This window comes from Plodia interpunctella, chromosome 30, assembly GCF_027563975.2.
Source record: "Plodia interpunctella isolate USDA-ARS_2022_Savannah chromosome 30, ilPloInte3.2, whole genome shotgun sequence".
In the NCBI taxonomy this organism is placed as follows: Eukaryota; Metazoa; Arthropoda; class Insecta; order Lepidoptera; family Pyralidae; genus Plodia; species Plodia interpunctella.
Window position 1 is genome coordinate 1,546,063 of NC_071323.1, and position 24,941 is coordinate 1,571,003.

Consider the following 24,941-nt stretch of genomic DNA (forward strand, 5'->3'; position numbering starts at 1 on the left):
TACTTTACGACATTGAGGATAAAGTACAAAAATATATAAGCATTTTTACGTCGCAATTTTTGTACACACATGCACAAACAAGGCTATCTTATTTATGTATTTACTAATTTTAACATGCAGGATAAAAAAAAAAAACGAAATTTTATGCTAAATTTACAAAAGCTATGTACCTAATTAGTGTGTTAAATTTTGACATCAAAACGTCACCCAATTAGCCGTATTCTAGAACTTACCACTGCTTTCCTTTTTTGTATGTCTGTAAGTATCATAGCTCTTCAATAAATGAACCAATTTGAGATATTTTAATCATTTTAGAATTCATCATAATTTTCAGCCTGTACCCACAGCTGGGTATAGATTAAATAATAAATAAATAATAAATAATAGGGTAGAAGATATTTCTGTTTAATTTGGTGACTATTCGAAAGCCCTTATGTAATTAGAAAAACCAGTGAAAATATTACTGTGATAATGACAATGCTTTCAAAGACATGACAAAAACAAAATCACACATTTTTTAACTCGTCCAAACGCTCCGTACTAAATGACACTAAAACGTGACGTCACGATAGAGTAATATATTCGCCAATTTTGTTTTTTTTTTGTTAAACCTAAAATATTGCATTTATGGTGATGAATGACTTCTTAATAAAAGTTGAAACAAAATTATAGTTTTTTATGTTTTTTTTTAATGGACTTTCCAAACAACTTTAAATCTTCGTACATATCGATCCAGCTGCATTGTTACAGTCTATGAATTATTACAAATAATACTATACTAGTACTAGATCTTAAAAATATACTAGTATATAATAGTAATATTTAAGATTTTAACCAGAGCATACATATTTTTTACAATAGTCTGACATTGTCATAATTTAATGAAAAATAAAATTTTAATTTATTTCATTATTTATAAATATATATATATTTTTAATTAATTTAAAATGAAAAATAATGATATAATTAGTTATATTAAGATATTTATGAATAAATAATTATTTAATAAATAATTTAAAGTATCCTATTATTATTAATCAATCTCATACTTAACTCCAAAAATATATAATTTGTATAAAGCAATTGTTTGTCGAAGATTTAAGATTTTTAATTTTTTTATATTAATAAATAGTTTGCTCACACTGTGTTATCATCAAATACTAGCTACTATGTAGTTAGGATTTGGTCTATATGTATTATGTGTAGCTACCGCTACAAAAGAGTTTCCCACTGTGCAGGACACTTCACATCTACAGACGTTATAAAAATTAAACTTCCTTTGCGTCTCACTTAGTGTCCGAGATATGGTCACTAAAAATATAAAGACACACACATTTGAAAAAAAAATATGTCTGAAACTAGCTAAAAGTGAGCTGTATTTCTTTATGAATTAGTGAGATTTAATATAAACGGTTGTTTTCATTAATTTTATTAAGAAGATAGAATATTTATGTGAAGAAACTATTGTGACAATTTTTTTTTACTAAATACTTATTTCGCATTTATAATATGTATTTAGCTAAATAAATATTATAAATGCGAACGTAAGCTTGTCTATTTGTTTGTTCGTTTGTTAACACTTTACGCGTTATCTACACAACCAATCTTCTTGAAATTTCGCAATAATTAAGAGTACTGAAAAGGACATATGGAACCTTTCATCCCGGAAAAAACTATAGTTCCGTGGGATTTGCGATAACCTGTATTCTATATAGGTGGCGCTAACTACACATTTTATAACTTTGCTATAAAAACGCTAGATGGCGCTGTGTGTATTTTAAATGCGCTATGGATATTTTATTCCAACTATCCCCAATCCCATTTTAATACGAAGAATAAAATGTTCCCGAGGGCATTTGAGCGGGCGAAGCCGCGGGTAAACAGCTAGTAATAAATAAATAAATAAATGTGCACTACGGTTCTTACTTTCAAGCTATCGTCAAACTTGTGATCGACAACAGCGCACTGGAGCAGCTCCGATCTCTTCTCCGACAGCTGCTGGAGTCGCCGCCAGTCATCGCGGAGGCTGGAGAGAGAGTTGTCTATGTCTTCTGCTTTCTCTGGATGGCTGTAACATTTATAAATACTTATGGGAGAATTTCACGAGTGTTTTGAACTCCGCCGCGTGATGTCATTAGTGTTTATTAAATTGTACCATACACAGTAATCAATTTAATTATCCTATTTTGTAAATAAGTAAAGTACTGGTACAATGTTAATTTTATAAATGTTTATATTAAAAAAAAAAAATCCTTATTTAAAAAAAATTAAACACTACACGCCGCGTGTAAACGCTTGTGAAATTCACCCTTATAGAATTTGATTGAAGCGGTGGTGGTGATGTAATGGTTAAGTTAAGGCGGTATATGGATCGATAGTTCCCAGTATTCGGTAATGTAAATTTTATGAATGACTAGATGTTGCCCGGGGCTTCGCTCCCGTGGGAATTTTAAGATAAAATATAGCCTTTAGCAAACTTGGATAATGTACCTTTCTTGTCATCCACATCCTTGCAGCTTCTGGCCGCGTGATTCCTCTGCAACTCCTGCGCAGCTCTCAGCTCACGTCCCCTCTCTGAGCGGCTGGACAGAGCCAGTTATAACTCACCTGTAGGCCAGTTTCTTGCCATCCACCTCGAGCGACGCAAAACAAAGATTCGGCTGTAAATTTACGACCGGCCGCCTGCAAGCTATTGCTGCTTATGCATCTAGGCTACGGGTCCTTTGATCGCTTCGTACGACATCTATAGTGGCATATGGAGTGGTCACTATTCCTCACCTGTTTGCAAGTTTCTTGCCATCCACCTCGAGCGAGGCAATCTTGTCGGCTACGGCTTGAGTCTCGGCCACTCGGGCCGCGTGTTTCCGCTGCAACTCCTGCGCAGCTCTCAGGTCGCGTCCCTTCTCAGTGCTGCTGAACAGAGCCGCCTTCTGTGATATGCGCTCGGCTGTTTCCTCCACGTCTCTGTTGAAAATACAAATGAAACAATTCAAAAATATATACAAATTATAAAGTCTGCGGACGCGGCCCTGTGCGGTGGAACATCAGCATGTCTGGCTGTGATGTACAGTTACGTGCGGAAGGGTACATGAAACAGGAATTGTCTTAATACCACGCGTTGAATTAGAATTGGCTACTTACCTACTAGAAAGTTTATTCTAATGTCAAAGAACATGTTATATGGAGCTTGTGCGTCATTGATGTATCGTGACGTCACGGATCAAAAAAGCTTTTCAAATATACTTTAATGAGCCCAAAAAAATTGTAAATATCGCAATTAATAAAACTGATCAATTAAAGTGACATTTAATTATTGTTTTTCGTTATTTAAATACCTAAACGAATTTTATTTTAAAACACAATAAATTTATACACCTACCGTAGGAATCACATTATTTATTATTATCTATTGATGAAAACCGCATGAAATTCCGTGCAGTTTCCGTAGTTTTCACAAGTCTAGAACTTACTTTGGGGCTAGCTCAATCTGTGTGATTTGTCCTAATATATTTATTATATATTGTGTTGTGACGTGGTTTAGTCAAATAGCCAATTATGACATCACCTGTTGAAGGAGTGTAGTACGAGCGCCGCGTTCAATTTGTCCCTGTACTGCTGCAGGTCCCCGGTCAGTGCGGACCACTTCCTGACGAACTGGGCGCGGCGGGACTCCACTGCGGCCGCCTGCTGGGTCGGACCCTACAAAAACAATTTTAAAGGCATATTTTCCTAAGAAAAAACAATTTTAACTTAAGGTTTTGGCGGGAGACATACACAACATCAAATCTCTCCAAAGGGCCTCTACGTGTTGGATCTATATGCCCACGCAAACCTCTCAAATGACCGGCCTAGTTGCCGTGTATTGTTAAGGAGAAACATATTAATAATCTTTATTTCTGTAGGTATAGTGTTTATATAAATATATTTGTGACCAGGATCTCCTTAAGTAAATAATTACCTGTGTTAGGAGATCCCGCTCTTCAATAACAACTCGTGTGTGTTTTATTTCATATACTTAATGTAATTCGATAGGATAAACCACTAAATTAGGATGTTAATCTCTCTGGTCTTTTACCAGTGAATTGCACTACCGAATATATAGTTATGTCGATTAATTAGTTTATTTACTATTAAATAAAACTCCGTTATTTGCGATTGTTGACAAATTACATTGTATTTCCAAATACAATAAAACAAAATAGAATTGGTAAGAACTTAGGACATAGTACGCATCGAAGCAAAAAATCAATTAGCGGGAAAAAATCGACAAGAAACAATTTTTACTCCTTTTTGACATACTTAAACCAATACATGACTTAAACCAATAACGACATATTTTTTGTTAATGTGCGGCTAGTAGTAAATAATATTTTAGGAACTGTTTATACGTGTATATTCTTAATATTATTTTTAACCTGCTTAAATAACTATTTAAATTTAATTTAAAACATTTCTCCATTAATAACTATATACTATAACTTCCTAACTAATATTATAAAGGCGAAAGTAAGTTTGTTTGTTACCTCTTCACGCTCTACCTACTCAACCAATCTTTTTGAAATTTTGCACACATGAAGTTTGAAGTATGGAGATATACATAGGGTACCTTTCATCTCGGAAAATTAACGCGCAAAAAAGATATAATCTTTATAGTTGGAGTATGAACTCAAAAGCTTAAATTTAGCTTATTTTTATGTTCATTTGTATACCTGTATATGTATACAGGTATATATGTATATAATATATGTATATTTTAATAGCGCAAGCCTAATGTGGGAATCAGTAAATATATAATAAATCAGTAAATATATAAATAGGTTAGCATGTTTTCATTCTGTTTAAGTTTGGGTACATGCATGAAACATATCCCTCAACTGTAAAGCCAGCGCAATTTTTCTAACAAAACATGTTATGAAAACAAGTCCGCTGCGCCTATTGTTGTTATGTTTGTCTACTCCATAATGCGCTGTGCTACGTCTTTAGTGAGCGCTAACACGAAATGAGTCACTTCCCCTCCCCGCAGGCGAACGCGGGGATGTTATCCATTCGGTTCGGAAAACATGTTTTTGTTATTTTTCTAACATAACAATTAGGCCACGCCCCCAATCGGTTAGTAAACATGCTTTTGTGTTAGCTAACACGAATACAGGCGCTGCGGACCCGGCTTAACACGTATCCTTCTCAAGAGATCTCTCTCTAGTCTCGGTTCAAGGCGACGCAAAACGTTGGCTTGCGCGCTCAATTTTATTTTCAACAAGTACTACTTTTTATTAATGTATCTAACTACGTGATTTTACAATAAAGCAAGTCTTCTACAATAATTTATCCACTCGAATGTCCCGTGTCCAGTCCCGAACAGATCGACTGAAGTTGTTATTGTTTAAATTGAGAATCTCCTCCTGTTTTTCGAGTATCGTCGGTTAAAAAAATATATATTATCTCACCAACTGCAGCAGTTTGTCGGCCAGAGCGCATATGCTCTTGACGTGACGGTCGTCCACCTTCATGTCACTGTCGAGGTCGTCGAGTTTCCGCAAGAGGGCGCTGCAGTGCTCGTAGTCGCGGCCCAGCTCGTGCGCTTGCACCTGGTCATTATAGTATTTGTAAGTTACTAGCGTTCTGCACTCCGGCTTCGCTCGGGTAAGAGCTTAATATAGTACAGTCGACAGCACATTAAGTTACCCTTCGGGAACTTCTATGGTGAGGATCGAGTTTGCAATGAATTTGGGTAGGTTGATGTGCTGTTTACTGTACACCATACTACATAATACAAATATAATAAAACAAGTTTATTTGATAGACAAATTTAAAAAAAAACCCCGACTTTCAATATTCATTTCGCTATAACTTTTGAACGGCTGAACTGATTTTCATGAAACACGGCTAAGAACAATCGGGATGAAATTATCTATGACCCAAAAAAAAAACTAAACGAAAATCGGTTCATGTTTAAGTATGTATGTGTGCAAGGGTCAGGCTATGTGTCCCGTAGTCGCATCGTACGACATCCATGGGAGGATGCGGCGTGGTCATATTTTATTTATTGCGGGATTAGTCCCGCATAACTCATATTACAAATGCGAAAGTCTGTCTAATAGACACACAGACTTCAATCTGTATGTTTTTTCCGTTTTCACGGCTAAACCATTGGACCAATTTTGATGAGTTCAACTACTTTTTCTAAATCAAACCCCAAATGTCTATAATGGGGGGGGGGGTGAAAGTTTGTATGAAAATCGTATGTTCAATTTTCGCAGATAAATTAACGCGAGCGAAGCCGCGGCCGCCGCTAGTAAACCTATAAATAAACATAGAAACTAGTACCCACGTACGTACAGAGAACCATCTAGAACCTTTGTGTACGAAACCCACTCACCATCATCTCCTTGTCTCTGATCCAGGCCTCAATCTTGTCCAGGTGCTGGTTGAACTCCAAAATGTCTTGGGCTTCTTCTAGACCGCGACCTGATAGAGAAAAAAAATATATTTTCAATGGATTTGTTATACATGTCACACACGCTTTTTAACTTATTCTTGAAAATAATAATGAGATGAAAAATTCTAGAATCGAGCGGGAATTGAACCCGCGCCCCTGTCTATCCGGGACAGTGCTCTTGTCCACTGAGCTATCGAGACCGTGCCAGTTCGGCTGAATTAATTCATCTCTTCACGTCTCACGCCGACGTACAGTATGTTCATTAGAGAGTAGTACGTTAACTAATCAACATACCCCACTGTTACAAGTAAGAAATTATGTTTTTTGAAAATACTCAAGCATCTATTTAAATATATTTTTTTACAAAAATGCAATTTTTGACACAAGCGCTTTTGTTGCAGTCGGAGATCATAATGCATTCAACACGTGACTAAAATCGACAAATTCCATAGTGTTGATAACCTCTGCCGATCTGTCTGTGAATCTGTCAACTCTTTCTTAACTTCCTCATCAAGCAGCTCTGCCACTTCTGCCAAACTCTTCCCCAATGCTTTTTGTCTCAATAAATAATCGCCAAGTTTCTGCTCCGTCGCTTGCTCCAACATCTGCCAATCTCCTAAGCTGGCCACGACTATCCTACCAGTTCTGCCACTTTTGTAAAACTCTTCCCCAAATCTCGGTATCTCTCAATGAAGTACTTACTTACCTCCCTGCTCTGTCAATAGACCAACCTCTGCCAATTTGCCAACTCCTTTTCCACCAACACTCTGCCAAACTCAAAGCCTGGTTTCTCAATAAATCAAATGCCAACAAGTTACCTCTCTGCTCCGTCGCCTGCTCCAACCTCTGCCAATCAGCCTGCAAAGCTGCCAATTCTTTCTCCACTTCCTCATCAGGTCGCAACTCTGCTGCCAGTTCTGCCACTTCTGCCAGTCGCGCGCGGTTGGCCGCCAGCTCAGCGGTGAACGCTTGGTGCTTCTGCAGCTTCTTCATCTTGTCGTCCAGGTCTGTCACTTCGGTGGCTGGAAAATAAATAAATAAATTAATATAATCGTAATAGGCTGTTCTCCAACTAGTCAAATCAGAAACGATTTTATATTTTCTAAAAATCCGCGCTACTGCACCTTTTAAGTCTATAACGAACAGACAGACAGACAGATTTAATTAGCTCTTGCCCACGATTGCGCCCGCGTGAATTTCATAGTAAAATCTCGGTCATTCCTTAAGAAAAATGATGAATAGTATGTTTGCCAATTTTCAGCTTTTTATCTCGAAAATTGTATTAAGTCCACATACACTTTTTCACCCCCCTTTTATAGGAGTTGAAGGTTAATTTTCAGAAAAATCTGAAACACATATTCATTAATTTGTTGTAGGTAAACAACTAAAATCCAAACCCCTTTCACCCTCTTCGGGGTGGAATTTCCAAAAATCTTCTCTAAGTGCTCAGCTACACTCCCCAGGGAACCTACACGCCAAATTTCAGCTTCCTACGCCCAGTAGTTTCGGCTGTACGTTGTCTGTCAGTCAGTAACGCAAGAGTTTTATATATATATAGATTATATGTGTCACTCACCGTTTTGCTGGTCGGTTTGTAACTTGGCCAGCTTGTCGGCGACCCATCCCCGCGCTTCGGCCGCGTCGCGCGCGAACTGCGCGCGGGCGCGCGTGCGCGCGAGCAACGATCGCCGGCGAGCGGCCATCTCGTACAACTGACGAGACAAATAAAATATCATTATTATATGAAGTAAATACACCTGAAGAAATCCTAAAGGATTGTTGACATATTCGATGAAAAGATCTATATTTAGTTATTAATGTTATGCCACGGCTTTAAGAATTTTCAATAATTTACCACGAGACATTAAAGATACATCAAATCTCAAATTATTAAAGAGAACTTACATACAGTTTGTTGGCAAATAAATGCTACGACAGTGTCAAGGAATATTTGAGAAAATGACTTGATATTTTGTAAATTTATAAGTTAGAGGTAATTTTCAATTTAATTTTCAATAATCATGACATTGTCTGTTGCACGACAGAAATTACTAAATATGTGACACACTCCTGATTTTTGCCACCATTGTATGTACTACATTTTATGCAATAAAAATTATTCATTCTTTCATTGATATCACAGTCCAAATAAATGTAAAAGATATCCTACTAATGTCTCGCGTCCGCTAATAACATATTATTGTTAATATCTCGGGTTCTAAGCGACATATCGTGATAAAACCTATACCAGATTTTAAGTTAGACTATACCCTGTACAGCTGTGAAAACCGCATCTAATTCCATCCAGTAGTATTTGCGTGATGCGCGAACAAACACACAGATAGACAAAAAATATTTTTAAAAAATGTTTTGGCTCCTATTAGTCCCATAAGGAACCCCCATAATTATTGTTCTTCAATATTTCCTATGTACAGACATAGCCCGGTTACAGTTTTATTATATGTATAGATTATATATTATATTATTTACTAATAAGTCTTCGCTAATATAAACAAAAGAAAATGGGACGAAATAAATTAATTATAAAACAAATTTTCACATTTTAATTTGTTTCTTTCTAGGCTCAGACTCTGTATACAGATGAGAGTTGGAGAGAAAGATAGAGAGAGAGAGAGAGAGAGAGAGGTATACCTTGAGTCTCCGCTCGTTGACAAGCCTCAGCTCGTCAGCGATGTGTTGGCTCTCCACGTGGTTCTGTTGCAGCAGCTTGTCGCCGTGGCTGTTGAGTGTTGCCAGTTTCTCGTCCTGTACACAACAATTATACATATGTACTGGGCACCTGGCTGATGGAAGGTGGAGTAAAGCTGTAACCGAGTGGTACCCCAGAACTGGAAAACGGAGGAGTAGGACATCCGGCAGCTAGATGGGTCGGCGATGTAAAGGAAATTGCTGGCAACAACTGGATAGGGATGGCCCAGGACAGAGATGGTTGGCGGAGACGGATGGAGGCCTATGCCCAGCAGTGGGTCACGGAGGGCTGCAGATGATGATGACAAACGTATGTTACACTCTAGACCAAAAATGACAATTTTATACGTTGATTCTACGTCAGCGTCAGTCTACTGAATGAATGCCAGCTCCAAACTGTCGTCGAACAAACAGTATGTAGTAGTTAGTATGAGTGCTTTTATTTACCGCAATGAAAAACCAGCAATGTATACCGAATCCGCCAAAGCTTGGCGAATGTTCGACGGCATAAGAGTCGTAAAAGTCGAATAAAAATATATATTTTTAAACTTTATTTTTGATCAGAGTCAGAAACAAATCATTTATTCAGAAATTAGGCCTTCACATGCAATTTTTCACTTCATATTCTAAATTGAATAATATTTACCAAAGCTACAAACTACTAGCATTTCGATACGACCACTGCTGAGAAGAAATGTCGAAAGTAACTCATTCAAACATTGCTGGTTCCCTATCATGCCAGAAGGGCTTAACATTTTTCAAATATAAATTTATATATTATATATTACACAATAAAGTACATGACCAAAAGGTATACTGAAACATATTCCGCTTTATTAATAAACATTCTCTGATTAAGATTGGAGCAATTTTTCTTTGTTTTGTCCCTCTCTCTATTCTCAGCATTTGACATTGAAAGAGTGAGACAACACAATGATTAACTATTACGAGGAATAACGAATTCAAGGAATAACGTTTTTATTATTAAGGGGGATTATGATCGAGCGCTGATAAAAAAAACTAAGTCTTACTTGAGTGGCGAGAAGTTTCTCGAATGCTTCCTGCTTCTTCAACAGGTTATCAACTTCTTCCACGCTCAGCATAGGAGAAATCTCCGTACCTGGAAAAACAAACAATATAATAATTATATGGTTTTCTTTTTATTACGATCAGTGGGACCATCGTCACTTAACACGTATCATCTGTTAACGAAATTCACTGTGCGACCTAAACTGATCTACATCGCAAATTCGTACCGATTCGACTTAATTTTTAGTATGCACATACGAAAAATCTACCGGACCAATTGTTATGAAATTTGGTACACGGGTAGAATATAACTTGGAATAACACATAGGGTATTTTTTATCCCGAAATTCCCACGGGAGCGAAGCCCCGGGGCGCAGCTATGTGATATTAAATTCATCGTCCACATTATTTTAATTTCTTCCTGTAACTCTGTATATTTTCTGAATGTTTCTTTTATGTTTTATTGTATATTATGAGTATTGGGAACTGCGATGTCTATAATTATTATTACACTAGCATGGGACTATTACCGTGGAAAATTTACGCGGGCGAAGACGCGGGCAACAGCTATCTACTCAAAATCTTCTTGAAAGTTTGCATACACAGTACGGAGAAAGATACAAAAGAAAGTAATTTTTTCGAGATGAAAATTACTCTATGTCCTTCTACGTACTTCAAACTACATGTATGCAATTTTGCAATTTCAAGAAGATTGGATGAGTAGATGGAGCGTGAAGAGGTAACAAACAAACTTATGACTTCGGTGGCGCAGTGGTACAGTGCTTGCCTCTGAACCGGGAGGTCCCGGGTTCGATCCCCGGTCGGGTCATAATGAAAAATTCTCTTTTTCTGATTGGCCTATGCCTTGGACATTTATCTATATATGTATATGTTATAAAATATATTATCGTTGAGTTAGTATCCCATAACACAAGTCTCGAACTTAGTTTGGGGCTAACTCAATCTGTGTGATTTGTCCTAATATATTTATTTATGTATTTATATAATAATGTATAATGTGAGTAATGAGGATGGATGGATGACGACCTAGTGCGGCCTCCTGCGCGGCGCTGAGGTCGTGCAGCAGCGCCGCGTCGCGCAGGAAGCAGCGCAGGTCTATGAGCTGGTCCAGCGCCACCAGCCGCGACGCCCACGCGCGCTGCAGCGAAGCGTGCTCAGAGACCAACGCTTCGCATTTCTCTTGTATCAACTGCCGGGGAAAATGGAATGGGTAATTAAAATAAAAAAAATAAAAAAAATACTTTTTTCTTGCAAAAATGACATTTTCGACCGGAATGTCAAAGCAATTGAATGTCAAAGAAAAATTAATAATAAATGAAAATTAAAAAAAGAAACATTAGTAAATTTTTTTTTTAAGACTAAAAACAATATTTTCGACCGGTATGTCAAAGCAATTGAAAAATTCATAATAAATTAAAATTAGAAAAAGACTTGACTTTTTTTACAACAACGACATTTTCGATCTTAATATCAAAATAACCGAAAAATAAACAATAAATACCTCTTTCTGCGGATGATCGTCAGCGCGGAGCGCGTCGCCGAAGTCGAGCGCAGCGCGGAAGCTGTCCTCGCGCGCGTCCAGCTCCGCGCGCGCGGCCGCGTGCTGCGCGCGCGCCGCCGCCGCCTCGTCCGCCGCGAGCGACATGCCCGCGCGCAGCGACGACGACCAGCTCACCAGGTCGCGCACCTGCACATGCTCGATACTTGTAGAGACTTGACTACTACCTGCGCCCGGGGGCTTCGCTCCCGTCGGAATTTCGGGATAAAAAGTACTCTATGTGTTATTCCAGGTTATATTCTACCCGTGTACCCAATTTCAGAAAAAAAAACCGTCAAGTACACACACATATACATCCTCACAAACTTTCGCATTAATAATTTTAGTAGAATTAATTGGGACCTAACCTAAAACCCTTATTTTGTAACTGTTTATTATTCCATAATAAAATAAAAATAGATATCTATAAATATAAAATATATACGGACAAATCACACAGAATGAGCTAGCTCCAAAGTAAGTTCTAGACTTGTGTTATGGGATACTAACTCAACGATACTATATTTTATAACAAATATATTGATAGATAAACATCCAAAACCCGGACCATTCGGAAAAAGATCATTTTCCATCATGACCCGACTGGGGATTGAACCCGCGACCTCTCGGTTCAGAGGCGAGCACTTTACCACTACGCCACCGAAGTCGACTACTAAATTGAATAAAGAATTTTAAATTTGAATGTTGACCCCCGACACCCACCTGTGTGAGGAAGTGGTGCAGATCCAGCTGCTGCCGCAGCCGCAGCCGGCGGAGGTCGGCGGCGGCGCGCAGTGCGGCCCACGCGTCCGCCAGCGCCCGCTGCTGCAGCGATATCTGTTGCACGTTGCCTCCCGGGTACAGCTTTTGCAGGCGCGTGCCTTCTTCTTGTAACACCTGAGGGATGAATAAGAAATTTAAAAAAAAATATATACTAATTAAAAATATATTTATATTTGAAACGATTTGTAACGAGACGGAAGATTTGGATGACTGAAAATTTCGAAATTTTAAAAATTATCGAATCGAACCGACGAAGTATTGTGTGAGAAAAAAATAGTCGATTTTGATGTGAAGGAAGTGAATCCACAATCGATTATAGGAAGCAAGTAAAAAAGAAGCAGAATTGTGTTTAATGATGCATTAACCTGCACTTGGGCATCGATAGCCAACAGCTCAGCGTCGAGGTTGTCGTGCCTCCTCAACGCAGCCTTTGCGGCTGCGAGGTCGCGGGACGGCGCCGTGTCCGCTAACAGTTCGCGTTTCTCTGCGGCGCGGGACAGTAGCTCGGCCACGTCGCGGTGGAAGCGATGGATCTCGCCGGCCGCGTGGAGCCGGGAGGAACGACCGGTGATTTGATCAACTAGTTTTTGCCATGATTCACTGTAATTATGTTTGCAATTTTATGATAAAGCTTACTTTCTGTCGTCAATTTGTATATTAAATAGTTCGGTGTCAGATTTGATTCCAGTGGCCTAGAGGCATCTGACGTGACACATACGCACTAGTGAGCTGAAACTGTCAACCAGTGTGCAGGTTCCCTCACGATGTTTTCCATCGTGGTCGCAAGTGGTGGTCGATGTAAATTAACATCCATGAGTCAGATTGGTATACAAAATCATGTGGCGTAGCATTCGAACATGGGACCTTCCGATCACAGGCGGACGGTCTTAACCACTGGACTACCACCGATTCCTAAGCTAAAACCTATTTGAAGTTAATATATTAGTAGTAAGCGCGGTGTATGTACGATAAACATTGAACTTATATAAATATTTTATTGTTATAGTATTGTTTTAAATTAATGTATTATTTATTATTAATTATACAGTTGACTATGTAAATCTTGCAAATAAATGATTCTATATTCTACGTGTCCTCTTTGCTGGCAACACAGGGTGTTTAACCAACCTTGACCATTCTATTTGGTATTGCAATGGCAAAATAATAATGTATTTCGTTAAAATTCTTTTTTATACTCTTTACGAGATGTTGCCCGGGGCTTCGCTCCCGTGGGAATTTTGAGATAAAATATAGCCTATAGCAATCTTGGATAATGTACCTTACTAACGGTGAAAAAATTTTTGAAATCGATTCGGTAGTTTCGGAGATTATCCGTCTCAAACTCACAAACGCTTATCTCTTTATAATAATAGTATAGATAGATAACCAGGTCTGAGTTAACCAGGCCAGCAGCTTCTGTCCAGCTCCTCGCTGACAGGGGGCCACTTTTTATCGCATAAACTATTTTGTTCTTTGGCATACAATATTTTGGCATAATACGTCTAAGACATAATTTATTTTTAGCATACTGGTAAATGTGGCATAATTTAGAGGTCCGAGAGGTCCCGGGTTCGATCCCCGGTCGGGTCATGATGGAAAATGATCTTTTTCCGATTGACCCGGGTCTTGGATGTTTATCTATATATGTATTTGTTACAAAATATAGTATCGTTGAGTTAGCATCCCATAACACAAGTCTCGAACTTACTTTGGGGCTAGCTCAATCTGTGTGATTTGTCCTAATATATTTATTTATTTAATTAACTTATTAACAAATTGTTATGCGTAAACCATTAAGCGTAAGAACGTTACGATTAATAATCATTATGCCATAGTACAGTATGTTGTGGATACATTAAGGCTTAACGCACGATAGAGACCCCTTCGCCAGTGACCAGCAACAACTCACTCACCCCAACGCCTCCTGTCTCCGCTCGATGTCAGCAATGTGCGGGCTGTCCGAAGCCAGCAATTTCTTGGCCAACTCCTCACATTGGTTGAACCTTTCTGCTCCACTCTCCACACGGTGACGGAGCTCCTCGAACTTCGACCGCAGGATCTGGTGTAAGACAGATATTGTGACACTGACGCACTTCGACTTTGTCCGTGGTAAAAAGTAAGGCTCTGTGCCAAAGTCATCAAAGTTGGTCTAGTAGTTTTGGGAGAACCAGCTAAAGCCTCGATCGATCTACAAGCACATTTTCACGTCACATTCAAAATAAACAATATTTACAAAACATACCAAATAAACGTCGCGCGTTCACTTTCAGTCGATGCAAAAGAAGCTACAAACTACTAGCAACTGTTAGATATCAAGACTCACCAGTAAATGCTCGTAATCTTGTCCGTAGTCCTCGCTGGACGCAGCCGCGTACTGTTCCTTTATCCAGTCCTCCAGTTCTGAGCTTTCAGCTAGATATTCATGCCTGAAACAGATTTCGTTTTCATGGTAGCAAACATTATGTAATAAGTCGATGTAATTCTGACTAGCATACGGACGTTTTGAATGTATTGTCTGTAAATCTGTATAAAATAAAATGTAAATCTATGACAGAAAGAGGGAGAGGGAGGGAGAGGGAGAGAGATGGAGAGAGAGGGAGAGAGGGGTAGAGAGAGGGAGGGAGAGAGAGAGCGGTAGATAGAGGGAGATAGAGGGGGAGAGGGAGATAGAGGGAGACAGGGGAAGGGAGAGGGGGAGGGGACAGAGGGAGGGAGAGAGAGGGGTTTAGAGAGGGGGAGAGGGAGAGGGTGGGGAGGGAGGGAGAGGTAGGGGGAAAGAGTGAGAGAGCGGGAGGGAGCTAGGGAGAGAGGGGTAGATTGAGAGGGAGGGAGATAGAGGGAGGGAGAGGGATATATATATAAATAAAGGAACCTGCAAACGCTCTCGAGCAGCGCGTGCTGCCTGGCGGCCGCGCGGCGCTGCAGCCGCGCCAGGCTGGCGGCCAGCAGCGCCTGCCGCGCCACCAGCGCCTTCCCCTCCGGGTGTCCGCCGCCCGCCATCACCGACACCGCGTGCCCCATCTCCGACACTATCGCCGCGTACGTGTCCAGCTCCAGCTCCACCGCCTGCACCAACGTAATATGTCATAAAAAGTCCTCTGCCACGGATTTTCATGAGGTTTTCACCGATAGATAGTGTGATTACTGAGGAAAATTTAGGGATTTGTTTCTACTCGTGCGAAGCCGGGACGGGCCGTTAGTTAAAAAAAATAATAATAATAATAAAAAGCTGACATCAATTGAAATATTGTCTCGCCTTGTCCGTCAGCGGCAGTTACCTTGTGTCTGGTGAGCAGCTGTGTCGCCCTGTGGCGGTGCTGGCCCACGTCAGCGCTGGCCAGGGCCGCAGCCTTGTCCGCCAGCCAGGAGTCCACCTCGTCGGCGTCGTGCATGACCTGCTGCGCCCTCAGTGCGTTCTCCAGTCGCACCACGCGCGCCTCGGCCGCCGCTGACGCTTCCGCGTGCGCCTGCTCCAGATTTGAGCATAGATTTTCGATCTGTAAAATAAATTATATAATCATAATTTTATAATGTAAACAAATTGATCGGTTTTCTATTGTAAGCCTGTCAAAATAGAATAAGTTATGGAGAATAAATCTATTTTATCTATAAAAGCGATTAACACTCATTTAAGAAAAACACATGAAATTTTCGAATTACGTTTTCAAGTTAAGAAGAAATGAGGACGTGACACGTAATCAAAAATAAAACGGCCATGTTGTGAGAAACGGCACGAGATACATATTGGGAAACGGGACGAGTTTGAACGGGATGATACATGTAGCGGGAAACGGGACGGGACATTTACCGGTCCTATCAAATATGCGATCAAATGATAGAGATTTCACTATGTTTAGAAGGGATATTCACGAGGGCCAAGCCGCGGGCAAAAGCTAATAGATAAATAAAATAATGTCGGTCTACAAAAAGAGGAATGAAGTTATTCTTAAATAGTGTAACTAAATGTAATAAAAATGTTCCGACTTCTTACATACATTTAACTATACAGGGTTAATGGTATCTAACGCATAACCTTCCAAAGGCGCATAAGGTACATAGAGACTAATAACTTGTTCTACGACTTTTGTCTAAACATAATAAATATATTTTTTTAGTTTTAATGTCGTTTGTATAAAACGTTAACTCTATGTTCGATTCCGCTACATAACGCTACTGTACTGTCTCGTGTTGCTCGACTATTGCATAGAGTTAACATGTGTAGAATCTCAAATTAAATTGTATTTTTTTATATGAAAAAAAAAATACGAATCACGAGAAGTCGTAGAATAAAAGTTGCTCGTTTTGATGTACCCAAGTATTTTTTAAGAGGTTTTGCGTTTGACACCAGTAAACCTGTATAGAACAGACGAAAGTAGTGATACGATGTTATAAATTCCAGTTATCATGCGTCATACGGTAGTGTTGACAGTGAAAAACAATCTTGTGTGTCACACGAGTTTCACCTTACGGTATGCGATTTTTGGACATATCAAATACAAAATCAAAAAGGAAAATGGATCAGCTGTTTGATTTCGGTGTTGTTCCCATACGAAATGTTCTTCAGTAATAGCATGTAGACAATATGTATGAAAAGTCACTCTGTATAACTATTCCTTGTTTGCCTTCAGCTTTGTATGCTAAAGATTTGATATGTAAATAGCCAGATTTATCGGCAGATATAGGTGTTATTGTATTTATTTGCAAAAAAAATGTTTAACAATATTACAAACCTAAAAGCCAATTTACAAATCTTACATGTAGAATTTAACTTCTATCCTATATATATATATTTATAATCCTTGTCATATTCTCTCTTTCTCTCTCGCTCGTACGCCGGCTTCAGTTTCTCAATATGTGCCATTTTCTGGCAATTAAAAAATGGACGTCGTTTGATCTAGGCTGAAAATTATGATGACGATACTTTTTCCTTGTCAAATTCGCTCATCTCGCTCGCGCACATGCTTCAATTTCTTAACACGCCATTTTTATTAAAAAATGGCAGGCGTATACCCAGCTGTGGGTTGATATAGGCTGCAAATGATGACGACGACGTACCTTATCCTTGTCAGATTCGCTCTCTCTCGCTCGCTCGCGCGCCTGCTTCAACAACTTGTCGATGTGCGGCAAGCGGCCGGCTAACTCAGCCCTGAGCTTGCTGTGCTTCTTGACGGCGACTTGGGCCGCGTGCAGGTCGGCCGGGGCCGGGTCCGCGGCCAGGCCCGCGTGCCGCTCCGATATCCAGTCCAACTCGCCCGCGACCTCCGCCGCGAACTTGTGGAATCTGTTCGGGTTAAGTGAAAAAAAAAAACGACTAGTTTCAAGAATTTCTTGCACATTTTCACGTATTTCGTTTAATTTTTTATTATTTCAGACTAGATATAGAAGTAAACGCCCGCGTTTACTTCTATATATAGTCTGTATTATTATCGATATCTCGGGAACTAAGCAACGTATCGCGATCAAACCTATACCAGATTTCAAGTTCGACCTTCCGCTATACAACTTTACAAACCTCATCAAATTCCATTCAGTAATCTTTGCGTTATCTACGAACAAACATATAAATAATTCTAACAAAAAATGTTTTGGCTTCTTTTAGTTTCATAAAGAATTATTGTTCTTTATATGCATCTATAGACATAGCCCACTTCAGAGTTCCTCTTTATGCCCGTAATAAAATATTGTTTATTATGATCTATACATATAACAAAAAACTGTAAGTGAGCTATGTCTGTACGTAGGAGATATTAAAGAAAAAATATTATGGGTTTATGAAACTAATAGTAAGAAGCCAAAACATTTTTTTTAAATGTTGTCTGTCTGTACCAATGTCCACTGGACGCCAGCTAGTAACGCCTGATTATATAAATAAATAAATAAATAAATAAATATATTAGGACAAATCACACAGATTGAGCTAGCCCCAAAGTAAGTTCGAGACTTGTGTTATGGGATACTAACTCAACGATACTATATTTTATAACAAATACATATATAGATAAACATCCAAGACCCTGGCCAATCAGAAAAAGATCATTTTCCATCATGACCCGACCGGGGATCGAACCCGGGACCTCTCGGTTCAGTGGCAAGAATCTTACCACTGCGCCACCGAGGTCGTCAGTGTACATCTTTGTGAGGAGTATATCTTACCTCAAGCTAGCCTCCAGTTTGGCCCTCCGCTGGTTGTTTATCGGCTGCAGCGCCCTGGTGGCCGCCAGTAACGCAGCGGACTCCTTCTCAATGCACACAGCGTCGAAGTGTCCGCTGGACACCAGCTCAGCACCCTGGTCGTGGAGGGCCTCCGCCCTTTGAGTGCACGCGGCTAACTCTTGTTCTAGTGCCTGTGAGATGATTACAAAAAGTTATTTATTTATTTATTGGCAACAAATGGCTCAGGATAGAGACCCTTGGAAGACAGAAGGGGAGGCCTTTACCCAACAGTGGGACACAAAATACAGGCTATAAAAAATATTTATTGATGTAAAAATTTATGTTTGTAATTTAATAATTATTTATACATATGACAGTAAGTTTGTTTGTTACCCCTTTACGCTCTATCTACTCAACCAATCTTTTGGTTGTTTGTTTCTCTTCACGCGTGATCTACTCAAACAATCTTCTTGAAATTTCGCATGTATATAATTAAGAAGGACATAGGGACCTTTCACATAGGAAATAACTATTGTCCCCGTGGGATTTGCGATAACATGTATTCTATTGTAGGTGGCGCTAAATACACGTATTATATAACATTGCAATAACAACACTAGATGGCACTAAATGCGCTAAACACTAGATGGCGCTGTGTGTATTTTAAATGCATTATAAACCCCACATTACCTGATGCTGAGTCAGCAGCCGCCGGCAGCTGCGCAGGTCAGCGCCGACCTCTTCGCTTTTGAGCGCGCGCTCGATCTCCGCCAAGCGAGTTCTCTCATCTTCTATGCCTCTGTACACAAATATACATACATACAATTGATATAAGTACATACCTATATATATAATTTACACATTTAAAACTACATTAAACATTTAAGAAGATAAATAAAGACCTCCATCTTTAACCGAAAAGTATTTAACAACATATTTTTGGATGTTTGATGTCCCTGATTCCGTTTCACTGCAGAAAACCGAAGAACGCGGCATGTCAGCTGCTAAGTACTTATTCACACGCGCGTTCGACTTGATCTAGCTACAGAAACAGTGTCCATGTAGTTTTATTACCCGTGCAAAATTGATGACGCGTTTGTTTTAACGGAGGAGAAAGTCTAGTCATAACACATTAAGTACTGCTAGAATGTGTAAAAGTGATTAAGACCAAGCCTAATTTTCATTACGATATCAGTCTCTGAAATAAGTTTTACAAAGTTAATTTCGTCAAATATTTCACAAGCACGCATGAATTGTGAATCATAACGAACACAACCATTTTTTGTCATCAGTCATTAGTATCGCGACGAAAATAACGCTTCAGCGGCGACCCATCCGTCCAGTGGCCTCACCTGCGATGCTTCCTCTGCAGCGCCGCTTGCCGCAGCTTGCTGCCCTTGTCCCGGGACGCGGCCACCAGCGACTCCCACGCGTTCTGCAGAGAGCTCAGCTTCGCAGACACCAGTGACGCCCGCGCCACGTCCGACTGCTGCAGCGCCGACCCCATCTGAACGAACAAGTTTGTTTTTTTATATAAATAAAAGAAATAGTAAAATACTAGTTGGATAATGGTTAAAACGCTCGCTTGTGAACCGAAAGGTCAAAGGTTAGTATCCTACTCATGCGCATTTTTTATTTAATGTATTGTAACAGCTTGCTGTTAGTATTTAGTGTGGTTCTCATAGTCTCGACCGCCCTCTTAATCACTTTACAATCCATCAATTTTCTTAAGGAAGGAATATTATTATAAAGAGGTAAGCGTTTGTGAGTTTGTATGTTTGAGGCGGGTAACCTCCGAAACTGCCGAACCGATTTCGAAAATTCTTTCACTATTAGAAAGGTACATTATCCATAATTGCTTTAGGCTATATTTTATCTCAAAATTCCCACGGGAGCGAAGTCCCGGGCAACATCTAGTCATTCATAAAATTAACATTGGCACAGTACAGATTAATTGTATTGAAGTCAGACAGTAAAACTAATGCTTGTCTTTGTTAAAATTTGAAAAATTTTATAAATATATATTGATGATCTCCGTGGCCTAATGGTCATCTATTGGACTGCTACACTGGAAGTCCCGGGTTCGATCCCCGGTCAGCTCAACACGGAAAATGATCTGTATCAGATTGACCTGGGTCTTGAATGTTCATCTATATATGTATATGTTATAAAATATAGTATCGTTGAGTTAGTATCCCATAACACAAGTCTCGAATTTACTTTGGGGCTAGCTCAATCTGTATGATTGTCCATACATATACTATACATAAACTATATATATATATATAATACAAATATAAAAGCTCTATATCATAGATAACTCACAATCTCAACGTTTCTCAACTGTTTCTCATTGGCTTGCAGCTCCCGCTCGAACGCCTCGTGTTTCTGCAATTTGCGCTCGAGGTTTGCCAAATCTCTGTGAAATAAAAACAATAATATATCAACAATTTAAAATAACCTAAAATAGAACGGAGATTTGTCAAGTAAAATATATTTTTTTTATTTAATTAAAACTAGATTTTACCCGCGGCTTCGCTCGCGTTAATTTTCCGGGATGAAAGGTACCCTATGTCCTTCTCCATACTTCAAACTACATGTATGCAAAATTTCAAGAAGATTGGTTGAGTAGATAGAGCGTGAAGAGGTAACAAATTTACTTTTCGCATTTATAATATTAGTTTGGAAGTTAGGATAATTTTAAAAACTATGGCATCTTTTTAAAGTTTTGAGTTGGATAAAATTTACCCGATTAAGTTAAGATGTTGCAAATTTATTTCATAACATTGAACAAAACAAATAAACACAACAAATATGTTCTTTACACACACCCCTATATATAACTATAACTATGGCTGAGAACACTATTAAGTCACCATTCAAATGATAAATAATACACATTTTAATTCTTTGTTTACTATTTTTTTCAATTATAGTTAACTAGCGGCTCGATCCTGCTTCGGTCGGGTAAAACCATAACAAAAACTCCTGAAGGTTCACCTATCTCGGTGCCAAATTTCATCAAAATCGGCCTTTCCATCCATACAAAAATACAAATCTTTTCTCTTTATAATATTAGTACGGATGAAAAAACATTTTAATGCATATTGTTGCTGGTAACACAAAGGAATTTTTAATATTTTTATGAAGTTGTCACTCTGAACTTCGGCTCCGTGTTAGTTACTAAGTCTGTCTTGTGTAAAAAGTTAGTAAAATACATTATTATTCAGCAATCGACTTTGGATCAATACTCGTAAGATTCACACAAATACCTTAATTATGACGACCTCGGTGGCGCAGTGGTAAAGTGCTTGCCTCTAAACCGAGAGGTCAAGGTTCGATCCCCGGTCGGGTCATGATGGAAAATGATCTTTTTCTGATTGACCAGGGTCTTTGATGTTTATCAATATATGTATTTGTTACAAAATATAGTATCGTTGAGTTAGTATCCCATAACACAAGTCTCGAACTTACTTTGGGGATAGCTCAATCTGTGTGATTTGTCTTAATATATTTAATATTAATATACATACCTGTAGCTCTGATCTTTAGCTGTTCTGGACTTGTCCTCTATCCACGCCTCTAAATCCTCCGTGGCCGCAATGAACTGTCAACAAGATTATTTGTTAGATAAATTAAAAAAACCCGACTTTCAATATTAATTTCGCCACAACTTTTGAACGGCTGAACTGATTTTGATCAAACTAGGAATACAAACTAGAAAAAATATCTAGGAACCACCGCATAAAAATTAGCTATCAAATAAAAAAAACCGAATCCAAATCGGTTCACCCGTTGATGAGCTACGGTGCCATAATCAACGAGTGAACCAATTTGGATGCGGTTTTTTTATTTGATAGATAGTCACACAGAAGTAAGTTTGAACGTTAAGTGTGTCTGACACTTAACGTTCAAACTTTCTGAATAAACAATTGATTTAATTTTTTCACCCCCGACGTAAAAAGAGAGGTTATAACACCTCAAACTAACAAAACTATAGAAAATTTAGCCGCGAATGACGCCGGGAAAAGAGGGGATATTTTTTACATTTGATATCAGTAATTAGCGCGTCCCATTAACATCTATAATACTCGTACGAGGTGATTTTTTATACATTGGCAATATTTTGTCTACACGCTCAGTCCATGATTCTGAACAACTTCTAGTACGGGAGTAACTCCGAAATCGCGAAAAAAAAATTAGCTGTTCCATACAAAATTAAATACCTAACTTGTGGAAAATGTATGGATCAGCTGATTTTTTTTTCCGCGATTTCAAGGTTGCTTCCATAAGAAAAGTTGTTCAGTGCCATCGACTGAGCGTGTAGATAAAATAATGCCAATGTATAAGAAATCATGTATATGATACATACCTGAAGGCCTACTACGAAACATACAAATACGTAGCACGTTACGTATACACGCTGTCTCTTTTTGCCATTTTGTGTGCGCTTCGTTATAAAAACGAGAGAACGTGTGGACGCAATGACATGTTACTTGTTTTATGTTTCGTGGTAGACTCCCTGATGACTTTCGCTGATCACAGCGACGATACTGACCAATAGGCTAGTTGACATTTTTTTCAAAATCGAAATCAAATCATTTATTCAGAAATTAGGCCTTCACAGGCACTTTTTCACGTCATATTCTAAATTAAATTATGTTTACCAAAGCTACAAACTACTAGCATTTCGGAACGACCATGCTGAGAAGAAATGCCGAAAGAAACTCATTCAAACAGCGTTGGTCCCTATCATGCCAGAAGGGCTTACCATTTTTTAAATATAAATTTATGTATATTTTTTTATTTTGATTACTATTCGAAGGCCCTCATTTTTTTTATTAGAAACACGAGTGAAAAAAATACTGTGATAATGACAATACTTTCAAAGTTATGACAAAAATAAAATCACACATTTTTGGACTCGTCCAAACGCTCCATACTAAATGACACGAACGAGTGACGTCACAACGTGCGAAAATGTTCGCGAAGAAAGATATGTTTGTTCGACAGCTACATTAAATACGTTTATGGTGATGACTTCTTGATAAAAGTTGTTACAAAATTTTAGTTTATTATTATGGTCGAGTTTGTTTTTATAATTTTGGAAAATGGACTTTCCAACCAAGTTTAAATCTTCGTATTTAGATCCAGCTGCATTGTTACAGTCTGTGAATCATCATAATGATACTAAATATATCTATTTTATCTAGATTATACATATTTTTTACAATTCTCTGACCTTGTCAACTACCCTATTGAGGCATGACGACGCGGACACGTATCCTGCAGGACACATACCTGATGATGAGCCCTGCTGGCCAGCAAATCACGCCTCCTGTCCGCCACAGTCTTCCGCACCGCGTCCCTCCGATCCAACACGGCAGTTCGCCGAGCTACGATGCTATAAACATGATAAATAAAATAGCGACCCGTTCCGGCTTCGCTCGGGTGAAACTATAATAAAAAATTACCATAATAAAACAGCCTATGTTACTCTTGAATGTCTAGTCTATCTCTGTGCCAAATTTCATTATAATCGGTCGAGTAATTTTTGAGTTAATTACAAACAAAATACAAATATTTTCTCTTTATAATATTACAATCTCCAGTGGGAATTTCGGGATAAAAATTACCCTATGTGTTATATCAGATTATGTTCTACCTGTGTTCCAAATTTCATAACAATCCGTCCAGGTGATTTTGCTTAAAAGAGTATCAAACATACACACACACATCCTCACAAACTTTTGCATTTATATTATTAGTAGGATTAATATATGAATTTAGTATGAATTTTATATAAAAGAAAATGTTATTTATTTCTAACCGAACACGCAAACGAAGTTACGAGCACTGGAATAAACAAATATAAATTTGTAGACATTTTGTGAGTTTGCATGTCACTAGACCTCATGTTTGCTTGCATCGCGGTATATGAAGGTCAAAAGCAATCATTGTTAATAAAAAGAATAATGGTTTTTATTCTTTAAAATATATTTTGACCCGTAAACAAAGTTAACAATGATATAATTACGTTATCATATACATCTATTTAAAGACTATAAATAATTGGTTTTTATGGTATTACGCAACAAACAATTTGGAAAAATAAACATAAAAAGACACTGACTGTTCTTTGGCGTAATGCGGTATGTCTTCTAATGCTCGCGAACGTTGCTCGAAGCCGACCAAACGTTCGTCCTGCGCCGCTAACCGCGCTTCTAGCTCTTCGTGTCGCTTCAACAGCGCCTCCACTTCGTCTACGGACGA

General features: G+C 38.7%; 1 protein-coding gene across 2 annotated transcripts in view; it reads right to left on the bottom strand.

Annotated features, from left to right (window-relative positions):
• The window catches only part of kst (karst), a 97,954-nt gene that overhangs the window by 35,595 nt on the left and 37,418 nt on the right, over positions 1 to 24,941 (bottom strand). For both annotated transcript variants that reach the window (XM_053767094.1, XM_053767092.1), the window contains exons 28-52: positions 24,802 to 24,941; positions 23,970 to 24,072; positions 22,202 to 22,275; positions 20,994 to 21,087; positions 20,021 to 20,175; positions 19,359 to 19,467; positions 18,669 to 18,859; positions 17,571 to 17,796; positions 15,794 to 16,012; positions 15,388 to 15,581; positions 14,839 to 14,941; positions 14,429 to 14,574; positions 12,881 to 13,115; positions 12,456 to 12,629; positions 11,697 to 11,882; positions 11,222 to 11,384; positions 10,177 to 10,265; positions 9,089 to 9,202; positions 8,013 to 8,148; positions 7,255 to 7,458; positions 6,377 to 6,465; positions 5,445 to 5,585; positions 3,566 to 3,699; positions 2,779 to 2,964; positions 1,927 to 2,068 (exon numbers count right to left, since the gene is read on the bottom strand). In XM_053767094.1, the coding sequence (XP_053623069.1) occupies positions 1,927 to 2,068; positions 2,779 to 2,964; positions 3,566 to 3,699; positions 5,445 to 5,585; positions 6,377 to 6,465; positions 7,255 to 7,458; positions 8,013 to 8,148; positions 9,089 to 9,202; positions 10,177 to 10,265; positions 11,222 to 11,384; positions 11,697 to 11,882; positions 12,456 to 12,629; positions 12,881 to 13,115; positions 14,429 to 14,574; positions 14,839 to 14,941; positions 15,388 to 15,581; positions 15,794 to 16,012; positions 17,571 to 17,796; positions 18,669 to 18,859; positions 19,359 to 19,467; positions 20,021 to 20,175; positions 20,994 to 21,087; positions 22,202 to 22,275; positions 23,970 to 24,072; positions 24,802 to 24,941 (3,747 nt within the window). The remainder of the gene's footprint in view (positions 1 to 1,926; positions 2,069 to 2,778; positions 2,965 to 3,565; positions 3,700 to 5,444; positions 5,586 to 6,376; positions 6,466 to 7,254; positions 7,459 to 8,012; positions 8,149 to 9,088; positions 9,203 to 10,176; positions 10,266 to 11,221; positions 11,385 to 11,696; positions 11,883 to 12,455; positions 12,630 to 12,880; positions 13,116 to 14,428; positions 14,575 to 14,838; positions 14,942 to 15,387; positions 15,582 to 15,793; positions 16,013 to 17,570; positions 17,797 to 18,668; positions 18,860 to 19,358; positions 19,468 to 20,020; positions 20,176 to 20,993; positions 21,088 to 22,201; positions 22,276 to 23,969; positions 24,073 to 24,801) is intronic.